This window comes from Thamnophis sirtalis, unplaced genomic scaffold, assembly GCF_051295495.1.
Source record: "Thamnophis sirtalis isolate CommonGarterSnake01/CBP01778 unplaced genomic scaffold, rThaSir2_p1.2 scaffold_12, whole genome shotgun sequence".
NCBI lineage: Eukaryota > Metazoa > Chordata > Lepidosauria > Squamata > Natricidae > Thamnophis > Thamnophis sirtalis.
This window is the reverse complement of record NW_028261392.1, coordinates 35,697,553-35,714,125: the sequence shown is the minus strand read 5'-3', so window position 1 is coordinate 35,714,125 and position 16,573 is coordinate 35,697,553. Positions and strand designations below refer to the sequence as shown.

At 41.0% G+C, this 16,573-nt stretch overlaps 1 protein-coding gene across 1 annotated transcript in view; it reads left to right on the top strand.

The window, feature by feature from the left end:
* The first annotated feature begins 1,670 nt into the window (after positions 1–1,670).
* Positions 1,671–16,573, top strand: part of TMEM131 (transmembrane protein 131) — a 91,355-nt gene continuing 76,452 nt past the window's right edge. Inside the window, exons 1-3 of the mRNA XM_087726333.1 lie at positions 1,671–1,965; positions 11,450–11,511; positions 15,969–16,009. Of these exons, the coding sequence (XP_087582459.1) occupies positions 1,779–1,965; positions 11,450–11,511; positions 15,969–16,009 (290 nt within the window). The 5' untranslated portion in view covers positions 1,671–1,778. The remainder of the gene's footprint in view (positions 1,966–11,449; positions 11,512–15,968; positions 16,010–16,573) is intronic.

The following is a 16,573-nucleotide window of genomic DNA, read 5'->3' as shown; positions in this document are numbered from 1 at the left end:
TTCCATTCAGGATGTAAGTTACATTTCTGCATACTGTTGCATAATGTTGCAGAAAATGACAGGCTTTAGACTTCTCAGGATACAGGAAAAGTTTATTTGTCTGCCAGGTTCAGAAAGCTAACCCATGGCTAGTATTGCAAGCTCTGAACAACCTTCATTATCGAAGCACACATTCTTATACATTCTCAAAGGCAGCGTAACACGGAAACACTTAACTCATTTCTTAGTGGTTACCTTGAGGAGAAAGCCTTATAAGGAGATGGGGTCCTCCTTTTGTTACAGGTATGGAGTAGTGTCATTAATGAACTTTAATTGAACTTTGTGGTTTGGACTTTTGACATAGGTTTTGACATAAGGACGTTGGCTAGCTAGAACATCTTGTGGTTAGGCACTTGCTTCCTGTTCTTTTGCAAGCTCCAACTCTGTCTACATGGCTTTTAATATAGAAGTAAAGGGGCCCTGAGAGGCTGTCCAGCCTGACCCAGTAGGTTTAACACTTAATGTCCAAATCTCACTTTACGTCCTACTTTAATAATGTGCATCACCACCCACATGCATGGCACACAAAATACCTTGTTTGATTTTGGTTTAGTGGTCCTCTAAACTCAGCCATTATGGATTTTAAGATCTTTTAAAGGGTCTAAAGTTTATGCCTTAATTTGTGGAAATCCCTTTACTTTTATGCGGGTCTTACAATTTATTCTGAAACAAAGTCATGAAAGATACGGTAATTCCGGTGAATTTCTTGTACTTATTTTCCTAAATACATATATTCAGCAGCCTTCCCAACCAGTCTATTATCCAGAATGAGGACAACGGCAGTTGTAAATCAATCCAATTCAAGGACGAGTGACATGCTGTACAACTGTGTGTGTGTGTGTATGCTTTTCCTTTCGAGACGAGCGATTCCTCTGTGCAGAAAAGGAATCAGTGCGGGAGATGGGGCGTAGGGGAAAGTTCAAGTATTAACCCAAATGCACAAGGAGTGAAAAGTGAGCATCTGGATTAGAAATAAAGCGACTATGACCGGCACGATGGATAGGACGGCTGGACCGAAGTTATTACAGAAGTATCGTGATGATTGCTGGTTGATTCCATGGCGTGTAAATAAAGACCCCAAAACTCCCATTTTGGGAGTTGACTGAACTTCTGAACTTCCATGCTTGCAAATATCGCGCACTTTATAAGAATTTGAAAAGAATGTTACAGGCAGATATGTTTTTAAGAAGCTTAATCAACTGGAAACGCTATCTTTAAATAGAATAGCCATGCTCTTACAAAACATGAGGGAAATTTACTTCCGGAGCGCGTCCTTTTTAAAAAAAAAATGGTTTCAGAGGCATCCGCTTGCAGCCACCTGCCCTTACTAAAGATGATGGAATGGTCCCAGCCCGTCCCTTCCCTGTGAAGTTCTTTGTAAAATACCGTATGGCTTAGTCCCTTGCCCTTATCCAAGATGGCTACTCTTCCGTTCCCATTTTTATTTTTTTATTTTTGGGTGCGTCACCGGAGGGGCGGAGCCGACCTCGAAGCACGGCCTCCGGCCCTCCTTGCTTATTGATGCGCGCGGAGCCGAGGGTGTGTCCGCGTGTGTCATGTGCGCGCGCCGAATGCTCGCGCCCGGGCCGCGGCTGCCTCCGGCACGCGCCCAACGACAGAGGGAGGAGTGAGCGAGCGAGCGAGAGACGCGGCAAAGAACCGCCTCGCGCACCCTACGGGCCAAAGAGGGGCCCGCAGACAGACGCGGAATTCTCAGGCGCTGAGGCGGCAAGAGCGTGATGGCGGCGACGGCAACGACGGCGGTACCAAGGCTGAAATGGGAAGCGACTCCGCGCTCCGCCGGGTCCTCCTCTCTTCCCGTGGCGACCGAGAGCCTAGCGTCGACGACGGCGGTCCCCTGGCTAGGAGTAGCGCTGCGGTTATTGGTCGCGCTGCTTCTCAACGCGGCCCGGGCCGACAAAGAAGGTGAGGAAGAAGCTGCCTATGGATATACCTCCTTCGGGGGCGTTTGTTAACCGAGCATCGTCCCCTTAGCTAGAGCGGCCCGGTGGGGTGTGGTGGGGGGATCCGAGGGACGCGGGCGATGCCTTCGGAGCCTCTCTCCCTCCTCCTTCCCCAGGTAGTTAAACATCCAGGATTTCAGCGGGTTTCTTCCTTTTTATTGCCTGGCCGTCCCTCTTGTTGGATGGTCCTGTGCAGTTGTTATCTGCGGGTGATCCCCAATGATTTCCGTAACATCGCGTCAGTGTTGTTAGTTAGCACGAATACAACCAATACTGTTTCTACCCTCCCAAAGTTTCTGCATCTTGGGTGCCGCCGTTCCCTAAACCGCTTGCCTCTGCTTTTCACCCTTCTCGAAGGCCCCTTAACGATTTCTTCTCGGAAATAATTTATTTCATTTTCTTCTTCTTTCTTGGTGCTGCTGTAATTCTGTCTCGTCCCCTCCCAGCCCGGGCTGCCAACTCACTGCCCGGCCCTGTTAGTTGCTCCACCCGGCTTGGGACCTGCCTCCCCTGGGCTTTGACTTTCCCCACTTTGTAGCCGGGCCGTAGTAGCTGAAGCTATGCTTGTTTGACAATAAAAAAATGAAGTTGCTTTATTTTATTTTATTATTCTCTTGTGTTTTATACCGGCGATCGGAATGGAAGACGACTTGCTCTTTAGCCTCTCGACTAAATTCTAAAAGCTGAAACAGTTATTGCACCATTTACAGCCAACGTTAGACTTGGCTTGCTTGTTTAAAATTATTTTATTCTAAACTATTTCTTCAGGCCACCCTAAGCTTCCTTTACCTATAGCTTTCCTTCCTGTCCCCCCAATGGAGATATTTGTGAAAGTATAAATAGTGTAATACTTACTACCTTTGCTGCTAGGTTTATGATGGGTGGAAGTGATACCTGGTTATTGTAAAGAAGCATGTATTCAGGTTATGAAGAAATTTCTAGACTAGAAGGTATAGAAAGAGTCTTATCATTTACACTTGGTCTTGGCTCTAGTGGTTGATGCCAATCCAAGAGGAACATGAAATGAGGGAAATGTCCCCTCAAGTTTCCATTCCACAAACGTATATTAACATGTTTGGACATTTGTAAGTTGGAACTTCTAATTTGTTTTAATGCTTATATTTTGCTGCTGCTTATGTATAAAATATAAATCATTATTTAAGGCTTTATCACAACCGGGGGGGGGGAGTTTTGGCCCTGTTATCAGTGGGTTGTTTGTTTGTCAGCTGATTTTTTGCAGCAACCAGAGAAGTGGCTTTAAGCCAGGAGTTTTAGCCACAGAAAGTAATCACAGCAGGTATTCTTGGAGAAGGAGCATATGAAACAAATTGCTACATGTGAACATTTTTCTAATGTTCTAATGTATTTGATAACAATGTTTAATCACATTATGAAGATGAATCAAGATAAAATATTTAAAAATCTAATGAATAGTCTAAATATTAATTTAATCAGGGAAACTTTGATTAAGGAACTAGAACTTGTATTGACTACTGATTAAAAATTGTCAGAAAATAAAATGTCCATTATATTTCTGCTTTCTGACTCTAGCTGATTTTGCAGACTGGTTCTTGGCTTGTGAATGGCTTGTGTAGATTCTGTTTGAATAAGTTGCTACTTCATTCTGTCTTAATAATGTGCCCTCACGTTGCCTTCATGCGTTGCCTGGAACTTGCAAAGTCAGCAGTTAACTCATTGTTAATTTCCTCCCTTCTGCCTTCTGGTTTGTTTGTTTGTTTGTTTGTTTATGTAAAGCATTTATATTTGTGCCCAATTCAAACATGAAATTTTGGGATGCATACAATAAAAAACAAATATAAAATACAAAATAATATATACAATCAGATATAAACAACTGGCAGCCAGGAACTTGGATTTATTGCCTTCTTTCTTTATAAGAACTCTAATCAATCTTACCCAAATGCTCAAGGAAAGATCAGGTTTTCACTGCCTTTGTAAAGGCCTAAAGAACTGTGGCCCACCATAGGGTTGAGTGGAAATAACTCTAGAGGGCAAGTACTGCCCTGGGAATGATATCCCCCTTAGGTCTCATCGGATGACATTATTTTAAGAATGTACCTACTTCAAAGTGTGCCCACCATATGGGAGCATTGGAATGAGTAGATGCCATTGGGAGAAAGTGGTGTCTTAAGGGTGATAACCAGCTTCTTAAATCCCACCCAAAAGCCTATAGGAAGCTTTTATTTTAATTAATTGTAGCTTCTAGATAGTTTTCTGGGCAATCCTATATAGAGATTATTGTAGCAGACCAATGAGATGACTAAGTATGAGTGACTGCAAGTGGAAATTGGCATGTTGGTGTACAAGATTAAGTTATGAAAATGTCTCTAGTAGTTTATAGTAGTTTCCAGGCATACTATTTGAAATTGATACTTGTATCAAAAGCTGGCATATCATTGTTCAGAAGTCTTGACATGATATTTGATATTTCATAGCTACTGAGAACAAATATTTCTACTTCTGCATATCCATTTGAATAGGTCTATGCTTCCAGTAACTTCTGATATAGAAAGCAAGCTTTTTATTTAAGGCATTTTGGATCCTCTACTCTGCATTCTTTAATGAAATTTATAAGGCATTTCCATCAGTTGTCTTATTTCTTTAAAAAAGATACAGAAGATATTCTTATGCTGGTATACTTTTTCAAGCTATCAGACTTTAACTGGATTGTTTGCTTATCAGAATCTATTTTGGTCTTGTGACTTGGAAATTCATTACTTTTAATTTTGAGTTATAATGTTTGATATTGATAAATGTAGATACAATTAGACAATTACTTGCACGTTGATTTAGATTTTTAAATCAAATTTTACATACAAGTTTTAGTAAAAAGGGGAAAACGTATTTAGAATTATATATCTTGAATTTGAATTCTTTTCCAATAAAGGTAAAGGATTCCCTGCCCAGTCTAGTCTGGCTCTAAAGTATGGTCGTCATCTCCGCCAAGAGAGCCAGCATTGTCTGAAGACATTTTCTGTGGTCATTTGACCAGCGTGGCTATACATCAAAGTTGCATGGAATGCTGTTATCAAAGTGGTACCCATTAATCTATTCGTGTTTGCATGCTTTCGAACTGCTAAGTGGACAGGAGCTGGGGCAGGAATGAGAGCTCATCCCATTGCATGCCACTTGGGTCTCAGATCCAGGCTGTCAGCTTTTCAGCTAGCCAAGCTAGGCTGTCAGGCCTGCAATTATATTCCTTTTAGAATTTTGGCCTGCCACACTTTCTCTTATTTCATTATGCTGTTTCTTTACTATAGTCGATGGGAGGGGGGAATAGAAGGAGTAGGATTGTGGAATGTATTATTTTCATTCTTTACTAGAAGCCAGGGTCATCCTTTGTCTCCACACAATCATACCTGACCGGAAGCAGCTGGGTGGAGACGCCAGCATGGAAGAAGAAGATTGGACCATGTAATGGATTGTGGGTGTGGGGACAAGATCATGAACTTTTTACTGGGTGGAATTCTGATGTCATTTCCAGTATTGGAATTCCATAGCACGATGCCAACATGCCTGTCTTATTAAATTGGAATTTTAAGGATAGTTTTGCCTTTGACTCTGATTTAATTCTGCATGGTATTTGGAATGCTGACATAGGCATCTTTAACTGGTGAGCCATTGCGCCCCTTCTTTTAATGTAGATAGACAAATTGAAAGGTATACTTATATTGCCTGTGACCTGATGAGATGCAGCACAAAGCAACTTCCTGTACCTCTGAAAATCTCAGCCACAACTGCTGGCAAGACAAGGAAAAAAAAAACTAGATCACAACTATTCAGCCTGAAATCTCATCATTGTTTCAGACTAAAACATACTTTGAAGATTGCATTTAACTTTCTTGATTAAACTGCTAACAACATTAAGACAATAGTGGCAGGATGGACATTTATCTGCTTTATCTGAATAACAGGTTGTATTGCACTTGGAGGAAACAAAACTGATTCAATGATACATGTGTTGGTAACCTTAAGGCTAGACTACTGCAATGTATATTTCATGCAACAGTTTTCAAAGATTGCCCAAAAATTGCAGTTGGTCCAGAATGCAGTGATAGAAGGCAAGTGTCATTTCTTGGAGATGCCATATTGTTCCTATGTTGGAAGAATTCACTACTACCACCGTAGTTGCCTATACTCAGTTTATTTAACTGTTCCTCAGAGTTCCTTTAGTTTCCAGTCCCTTGATAATCTTGGAGGCCATCTGAACAAGCTTTGGTGTGTTGAAGATTTTTTTTTAGATGTCTATGCCCAGAATGGAATACAATCTTGACCTCATTTTGGGCAATGTCAAAATCCTAGGGTTTCACAAGAACCTGATCGGACTTCTTAGAAAGATAGTATTAACTCAATTTTCTTCATTATCTTTATCATTTAATAAGTGGTCCAGGATTTCTTTAAAAAAAAACAACCCAACATTGTAAAACTTGAAAAAGTTTGAAAAACTCTGTGTTAGTGGGTGGGTGGGTGAAGAGAGGAAATACTTTGGATTCCTGAATTGAAGAGCTAGGTGAGCTCCTAAATGGTCACTTCTAATTATTAATATTCTATTAATTTATGCCTGTGGTCCACTCTCAGGCTTGCCATAATTTAACTCATGATACAGATTCAGATGTCATTTGGGATATAATTGTATTTTAAACTGTGATTATGAAACTGAAAACAGATCAGGATAGAATTCCACTTTAGACTGCATGTTAATTTGTTCATGTTTCCTCTCTCTTTCCTATTTTATCTTTTCAATAATACTGCTCATTCAGCATACTGTATTTTTCAGGGCATAAGATGCACCTCCCCCCCCCCAAAAGGGTGAAAATCTGGCTGCGTCTTATACACTGAATACAGCCATTTTTGTCCTTCTGAAACCCTGCTCCACGCATCCCATTTTTTGCAAAAATGGATGTGCAGAGGGTTTGGGAGGCCTGCAAAGTGCTCCTGGGGGCTGGGGAGGGCAAAAACATGTGAAAATGGGCCCATTTTTTCACAAAAACGGTGTTTTTGTCCTCCCCAGCCCCCAGGAGCATTCTACAGGCCTCCCAAATATTCTGCATGCCCCATTGTTTGCCTCCCAAACCCTCCATGTGTTGCGTTTTGGCCCTTCCCAGCCCCCAGGAGCACTTTGCAAGCCTCCTAACTCTCTGCATGCCCCATTTTTCACAAAAAACAATACATGCAGAGAGTTTGGGAGGCCTGCAGAGTGTTCCTGGGGGCCGGGGAGGGCAAAAACGTTTTTTTTATTTACCTCTTCAAAATTTTGGTGCCTGTTATATTCCGGTGCATCTTATAGTCTGAAAAATACGGTATGTACTTGATGATTGTCTATAGTTTTGTAGTAGATCTTTCTTATCAAACTGTTAGTGTTTTATTGTCATTGCTGGGTATGGTATTATAGTATAACTACTGTTTCTTTTATAACTGGTCTAATAGTTAAGGCATCAGAATAGAAACCAGGTGACTGTGATTTCTAGTCCTGCCTTAGGCATGAAAGCCAGCTGAGTGACTTTGGGCCAGTCATTCCCTCTCAGTCCAACCCACCTTACATGGGGTTGGGGAAAATAAGAAGAGAAAGGAGTATTTGGTATGCTTCACGATTTATATCCCACTTTGTTTACAAAAATATTAAATATTAGATATAAATAAATAAAACTTATTTTGTTATACATCCCTGAAATTTATTTCTGGCTCCTTTTAAACCACTATTAAAAATTTAAATCATATCTATATTCAAGGACTGTATACAAATTTTGTCTTTTAAACAATTCATTGTTTTTAAATTATAGATGAAATAATATACAATATTGTTTTTTATTTTATCTAAGTATATTAATACAAAACCTATGTTACTCATGCATATTGATATAATTGTTTTTTAAAATCCATTTCTCTATGAATTGTTAATAAGATAACAGAAAAATGGGAAAACTGATATGTCCATGCTAATTTACATAAGGAAGAAATATAGCAAAAGCAATGTAATGCAATTACTGTAGATTCTTCATCTTATCCCAGTACCTTTATGTGTTTCTTTCATTGTTATTTAACAGCTGGGAACTGGCTCATAGATACATTCAAATATGTCTTTTGGTTGGTTGAGGACTTGTCTCGCTGTGAATACTGTATCTAGCTATTATACTGAAGTTTTTTGCATTGCCTGAGAAAGAATTCACGGCGGCACGTGACATATAGGGACTTCTCCCCCTTCGCTAAACCAGGCGGGGGCAGGGCCAGCATGTGATGCACCTGGCCCATGGGCCGCAAGTTTGACAAAAAAACAAATTAATGATGAGCAACAGAATAAAATACTGGCACTAGCCAGAGGGTTTTAAGACTTGAATATTTGTGATTTTAAGAATAGTTTGGTAGAACTTGAATGGATGATTGTTTGGGCAGATCTCTTAGGACAAGCTGATCTGCTTAAACAGCAAATGGAAGCCATGGCCTACTTTAACTAAAATGCCTTGATGATAGTAACTAATGCTTTAATCACCACTTGGTTGGATTGTTATAACATGCTCAAAGGGGCTACCTTTGGAGATATTGAGGATTGCAGCTGGTGTAAAATGCAGTGACTAGATTGCTAACTAGATAAGCTGGACAGGCAGGAATAATACCTATTTTGAAATTGCTGCATTAGTTGCCAGTAGTTTCTAGGCTTAAAACAAAGTACAGGTTATTACCTTCAAAGGCATTTCTGGTGCAGCATCAGGATTTATCAGGAAATGCCTTGGCAGAATTAAACTTGACTGTCTGATTAAGTCATTAAGAGAGGATATATTTCAGGTCCCTCCTCTATATGATATGTATTATCAGGTGCAAGCCTTCTCAGTGGCATCTCCCACTTTATGGAATACCCTTCTCCCAGTAGAACACAAAACCCCAAATCTGCTGGCATTTCTTAAACAAGAAAAATAATTGGTTTGAGCATTTGTTCAGCCCTTAGATTTACGGATTTATGAAGTTTACTGATGGGTTTCTAGTTTTTTTTAATTGTCATATTGTCACTGTATTTTTTGGTGTATAAGACACACTTCTTCCCCTCCCTGCAAAAGTGGACGGAAATGTCTGTGCGTCTTATAGAACTAATGTTGCCAAAGCCCCACCCACACACTGGCCTCTGCCCCCCAGCAATTTGCCTCTTTGCAGCAAACAGCCTGGTCAGCTTCATCACAGCCTAATTTAGCATGAACAGCTGATTGGTGGTTAGATGAACCTCCCGGAACAGTGCTGATCAGCTTTTCCAGGCTCTGGAGATTGCCACCACTCATAGTCACCATCTCCGTGGGCCCCATTTTTGGCCTCTACGTGCCCTGTTTTTGGCTTTCGCGCATTCCATTTTCTGCCTCTGTGCACCCCATTTTCGGCCTGTTCCAGGCAGCGGGAATAGGTGCCAGCGGCAATCCCTGCCACATGGAACAGACCAAAAATGGGGCACTTGGAGGCCGAAAACGAGGGGCATGGAGGCAGCAGCTATGTGCGGTAGCAATCCCCGCAGCCTGGAACAGCTCCAACTGCCAATCAGCTGCTCATGCTAATTCAGACTATGCTGAAGCTGATCAGGCTGTTTGCTGCAAAGAGGCAAATTGCTGAGAGGCAGAATTTTTTTTCTTGTTTTCCTCCCCAAAAGTTAGGTGAGTCTTACAGACCGGATCATCTTATAGCCCAAAAAATATGGTAATTTACTACTTCATTAAATTTGTGCCATCAATCTCGTAAGAGACGAATCTGGGCAGCTTACAAACATTAAAACTAGTACACATTGAAATAATAAAACAAAAAAACAATAAATAATACCGGTAAAAGATGGAGAGAAGAGGAACACAAAGGATACCTGATGAGGTGACAGAGAAGTCTCTTCCTGAAAAGCGGAAAATTCTTGACTGATGTAGTCTGCAGCAAGCTCCCTCTACTGACACAGGTTGGCCAATCCCAATGAGGTGAGATGGTTCTTCAGCTAACTTGGTCCCATGGCTTGAATTGTAGCTGGAAACAAATAGTAGCCAATGCAACTGGCAGAACAGTGGTGTAACATGGGCCAAACTAGGGGCCCCAAGAACTGCCTTATGTGCTAGTTGTAGCTTCCGAATACTGAACCCTGACAGGAAGGGGTCCAAATAATCAATTTCTTCCTCGAAACTGCCAAGCAACCATCTTCTCTATCATATTCCTTCAAACGGGAAGGTTGGAAACTAGACAACAATTGTCCAGACAAATGGGGTGAAGAGCTGGGGTTTCTAGGAGGGGAAAAACCAGGGCCTCCTTAAAAGACCACAGGAATGTCCCTTCCTGCAGTGAATGCCCCTTTCTTCAATGAGGTGCAGTGCAATGAATGTCCCTTCCTTCAATGAGGAGGGCTAAAGATCTAATTGACAGGTTGAGGCACTGACAGCATCGAGGATCCTGTTCACTTTATCAAAATCGAACTGTTCCCATATAACTGGGTAAGGCCTATTACCAGGCATATCACATATAGGAACGTCACGCATAGGTTCCAACTGGGAATGAATCTGAACAACTCTGTCAAGTGTTAAAGAAATTCCTCTGTGCAACCCTGAAGATGATCATCTCGGCCCCCCTGTCCCAGGAAGGACTAGGTAATCCTGAACAAGGCAACATTCTGTGATTGCAATGGGTAGAGAAATAATGATGCCTTGTCACTCTTACTGCAACAAAATATGCCTTAAAAGTCATTTCCAGTCAGAGCTATCTCTTATCTAGGCGTGTCTTAACCCTTTTCAAGACCCACAGCTCCTCTATAAACCATAGAGTATGGTGGGTGTGAATAGTCAAGAGAGATCGCACAGGCGCAATCCTGTTCAAAGCCTCAGATGCTCTTTGATTCCAGGACTTTATCAGAGCTTTGGCAGGACTGTGCAGTGAAGCCCTGGGATATTCCCCAGTCCCTCCTGGAACGCATTTGGGTTCATCATTTGCTGGGGACAGATCACTCATATGGGTCCAGGAGGGAGGCAGCATAAGGGATTCTCAGGGACACCAAGGCGTGATCTGAACAGAACAAGGGAGAAGCCAACAGGTTTCACGCACACCCCAGCTCATGTTGCCATTGCTCCGATATGAAAATTATATTTGGTCTGTGGTGACTATCCTGAATCGGATATGAGAGGATCTGAGATAGGCCCATGGCTGCCACGATAGTCATGAACACCTGGGCCACTTCTGAGATCAAACTCAGAAGTGGTTGATTAAACTCTCCCAGAACAATAACCCTGGGGAACTCCACTGCCAGCCCCGATATTCAGGCAGAGAGGTTGCTACCCACAGGAAGGCTGGTTACAATAGTTCCATTTTTGTTTTGCCTTTGTTGTACTGCACCCACAATTGATTAGAATTGAGCAAGTTTTAAATAAGGTAAAATAAATAGATTACAAAGTTCACTTGAATGAATTTTTTGTTTCTTTTTCTTACAGCTTTTATCCAATCAGATAGCATAATAGAAGTCTTACGCTTTGATGAAGGAGGCTTATTACAGGTAAATATTTATTATTAAATAGAATTATATAGTAACATTTCTTCAAATAGTCTGCTTTACTACTTACATTATTTTCTTTAATAAATAAAAAACAATGGTGGAACAACTGGTCAGACTTGATTTCCTTTTCAAATGGTCTCTTGCAAGTCTGCTGTGTTATTTTGCCAATAAGCACATTTCAGCAGGTGTCTTTTTTGATGTCAAGATAAAATTTTAAGTGACTAGCTGCATTTTTGGTGAACTCCCCAATTCCAAAATGATTTTATGAAATATCTTTTTAATTAGTTACAGTGCTGAATTGAACATATAGCTTGTTTATTTTGACTTATTACTCAGCTAACCATGGTTAAAACAAACCATAGCAAATTATGTGAAGTTACCTGATATTTGTTAGTTTGTTTTGAGAGAGAATTGTTTTAAAAATTTGTATTTCACTACACATTTCAAATGATGCTATTATAAAATAATTTACAGGTAGTCGTTTAATTACAACAGGGGTGTCAAAGTCCGAGGGGCAGATCCAGCCTGCAGGGTGCTTAGATGTGGCCCATGGGGCTGTCCTGGAAACAGCAAAGGACCAGCCCATTGTGCCTCTGCCAGTGAAAATGGAGGCCATTGCAGCTGAAAACATAGTTCACAAGGACTGTGTGCGGCCCTCCCGGGCTCTATTTTCACTGGCAGAGGGTTATAGGAGGACGTCACAACTGGAAATGGAGCTGGGGAGTCAGTTTTCACTGGCAGAGTGCTCAGGCCACCAAAGGCACCCCCGACATGAGTGATGTCAGCTGGCCATGCCCACCCCGCCCCCCAAGATCAAAGACAACGCAAATGCAGCCCTTAATGAAATCGAGTTTGACAACCCTGACTTACCACAACTCATTTAGTGATTGTTTGAAGTTATAATGGCACTGAAAAAAATGAGTTATGACCATTTTTCACAACCGTTGCAGCATTCTCATGCTCACATGATCATTTGCTTGGCAAATGACTCATTTTTATGACGGATGCAATATCCTAGGGTTACGTGACCTTCTGAAGTCTATGGAGAAGTTTCACTTAACCATTTTACTAATTTAAGAACTATAGTGATTCACTTAACAGTGGCAAGAAAAGACATAAAATATGCAAAACTCACTTAACAAATTTTTTACTTCGCAACAGAAATGTTGGACTCAATTTTGGTCATAAGTTGAGGACCACCTGCATTTGATTTCAAAATAGTTTTTAAAATTATTTTGCCCTCATGAAAAGGGGATGATTCTTTTTTATATTTAATGAGCGCATTTTTGGCAAGACTTTATATAGCCGTGTTATACTTGTTTCTCCTTGAGCGTCTTCATTCTTCATTTACCATTTTTTGGAGGCTGTTTTCCACTTTCCGTTTCACGCTGCTAACTATGTCTTTTCTCCTGTCAGAAAACTAGCATTATGATGGATGAAGGAGGCTTGAGTCAGCATGGGGGGAGAAGGGGAATGTGTCTCACAGCATACAGGTAGTCCTCGAGTTAATTTAGTGACTGCTCAAAGTTACAACGGCACTGAAAAAAGTGACTTATGACTGTTTTTAACACGTACAACCAATGCAGCATCCCTGAGAATGTAGACTGGGAGCGTACACACATCCCTCCGGGTCTCCATTTACACAGTGGCAAAGGACTTTCCTCAAAGCCTTTGCCACCAAGAATGGAGGCCCGGAGGGATGCGTGCTCCCCTCCCAGCTTTTGCTCTTGGCAGCAAAGGCTTTTTCCAACAACAGCAAAATGCTTTGCAAATGGAGGAAAGGCTTCATTGTTTGAGGCCTTTCCTCTGTTTGCAAAGCCTTTTGCCACAGATCTCATCCAGGCCTCCATTTGTAGGACTAGGTCTTAAGTAGTTGGGAGTGAGTGGGTTATATTATAATTTCGAACGGTTGCTAAGTGACCTGTCATAACTCGATTACCTCTACTCAAAAAAGAATTTTTTATATGATAGAACAGCAAAATTATTTAACACCATATTTATTCAATGGAAAGGTGTTTTATTTCTGTAAAGCATGACCTTTGAAAAAAGGTTGGTTGTCTTACTTTCTCAGAATACTGGCAGATATTGAAAGGGAAAGTTTGTTTCCTTCTGACCTTGAGTGAGGATTCTAGAAAAAATACTAGGGAATCCAGTGATTGAGTTTCTGTCCATGCATCTGCAGAGTTTTTTTAGTCTTCACTTTCAGTAGGGTAAAAACAATTTAAATGGCTTCCTTCTTTCTTCTTATCTCTTACAACTTTCAAATAGCATAACCTTATTCAAATATTGCCAAAAGGTTCAACCTCACTACTGTAACTCTAATATTGAAGATATGTCAGACCCACCCTAGTAAAATATTAACTCTTTTTATAATTCCTGACAAGCACTTTCCTCTACTTTCTCTTTCAGTTACCTCATTTTTATTTAATCAGTTCTCTTTCCCCTCAGGGCTGCTATCCTTTATAATTTCCTCCCCCCTTTCTGCTAAGAAGGAAAGAAATTTGCTTCTAATTTTACACACACACACACACACACACATATCCATCAGTGGGTTTTACTGTCATATCAAAAATTATAATACTTATTTCTCCAGTGCACTGCTCGGAGAGTCCAATGCTGGGTTAACACAGCCTATCTGCCCTTGGACTGAGTGATGTTTTTCTGTTGACCACGCCTCCCTTTGCCTCTGCATGCTCAGTTTGAAAACTCAGTCCGCCCGTTGGGACTGTTTTGGGAGTGCTCCAGTCTGAGGTCAGATAGGCTGGACGTTTCCCACATTGGACCACGTTTATATAATCTGTGATTGAAGAATTATACAGTCGTTGGAAGGACTGTCAGAATTTAAAGTTAGATCCTCTGGTGAATTTAAATCCTCTGAAGGTTTGTGTCGCATTGAGAGGGCACCCGGGCTTCCCCTGCAGCAGCTGGTCGCAAGCGCTCCAGGGGCCTGGACCCCCGCCCAGCGGATGCTGGCGGGCAGCAGGGGCAGTGGGAGACTATCCCCACCAGAGCCCAAAGGCTTCTAAAGCCCCAGACGACGTTCAGGGAGCCTGCAGGCCTTTTCGCCGCTGGCCACGTCGGTCTCCAATCTGCCCAGCAACAGCAGCGACGGTTAAACCTTCGCTTTTCGGGCTGTCAGGGGCGAAAAAGAGCTTTTCAGGCAGGGGGGGATAGGCATCAAGACAGATCCTCTTTCGGTTCTCGTGCCAACCAATTCCATCTTCCTTTCGGAGGCCATTCTGAGGAGGCGGAAACAACAGTGGTAGCTCCCGACCTTTTCGTAAAGGAAAGTGACGGTCGCAGGGATCCTCCCATCGGAGGTCGGCTGCGGCTGTATGCCGACAGGTGGGAGGAGATAACATCGGACAAGTGGGTCCTCAACACCATTCGGAGGGGCCTTGTCCTGGACTTTCTAACCTTCCCCCAGAGGAAGTTTCTTCACTGCCCTACCCCCAGGAACCCAGAAAAGAGGGAGCGCATGAGAGCAGAAATCCGCCATCTCCTAGAGATAGAGGCGATAGAGCCAGTCCCCAGGGATCAGCAGGGGAGGGGCTTCTACTCTATCCTCTTCCTTGTGCCCAAGAGCTCAGGTTTCATGGACATTTCATATCCATTTTGTAATCAGGACATGATTATTAAACTTTAAGTATACTTGGTTAAAATAATCAAGTCAGTATAAAAAAGAAAGTAGTGAAACTATAACTGACAAAACACTGCATAAGCAATATTATAAATTATATGTAGATCATATGTCAAGTTAAAAAAATAAATATAAAATCATTTTTTTAAAGTGAAACAATTTATGTATAAAGTTTAGTCTATACTTGTTCCTAATATATACTCCTATGATGCCCTTGTATGTAGGATGAGCATTGTTCTTTTTTCTCCTATTTTCTAGGCAAAAACTTCTATTTTTATCTCAGTACTACTGAGTTAAATTAAAATGGGTGAAGGGCCCGTTTGTAGTGGTTAATGTGCTTGCCTAGAAACCAGGAGACTATGAGTTCTAATCCTGTCTTAAGCAGGAAAGCTGCCTGGGTAACTTTGGGCCAGTCACTCTTTGGCAGCCTAACCCACCTCACAGGACTGATGTTTAAGGAAAAGAGGAGAAAGGAGTGTTATGTATGTTCATCGCCTGGAGTTACTTAAAGGTAATAAACGCAGGAAAAAAGTCTAATAAATAAATAGCTTTTGATGAGGAATTTTGTCATAATACATAGTACAATAAAAATGTACATGCTTTACTTAACAACTACAACATGGAGAATGGATTGCGGTCATCAAGTGAGGCAATTATTTCCGTGCATTGTTTAACAACGGCAGGTTCCATTTCAGTTGTAAGTTGAAGACTTCCTGTAATGGATAGACAGCGGATATTCAGTTCTAAATAATTTGAATATTTAGAAGTAATTTCTTTTAAAAATGCTTTACAATTGAACTTTTCTATTCTTTTTTAGACTGAGACAGCTATTGGTCTCAATTCATATCAACAGAAAAGGTAAGTTGTTTGCTATAATAGAATATTTGATTTAGTTAAGCAGTTTTTTCAATATCTTTTGTAATTTGAATTATTTTGACAGTTTGATAAATCTACCACATTGTCTCCAATTATTACTTTTTAAAATCCATTATGACAGTGGTGGCTAAGAATGCCTTTTATAAGTTTTGAATTGATGCTTCTGTGCAGACATATTGCAACATTGTTTGTAGGTGCTTTGGTAACCATTCACTTACTGCAATCATAGCATGATGGACTACTTTTCAACATAGTTTCTAAACTTCAGTTCATCAAAATGAAAGTTTCAAAGTTTGTAATAGGTTTAACTAATTTAATCATATCACACTTGTTCTTTGTTAGTTGAATTAGCTACCATTAAATAATCTATTTCCAGGGCCTAAGAAAGGATTTGAATTTGAATTTTTAAAGTTTTGAATGGCTTACAGCTAGGGATGTGCAGCTATTCAGAAGGGGAAAAGGTGCTTTGAAGGGTCTGTGAGCATTCCTCCTTAACGAATATACCCCTTTTTCAGCTCTCACTACAGGCACATAGTGCCAGGAAAA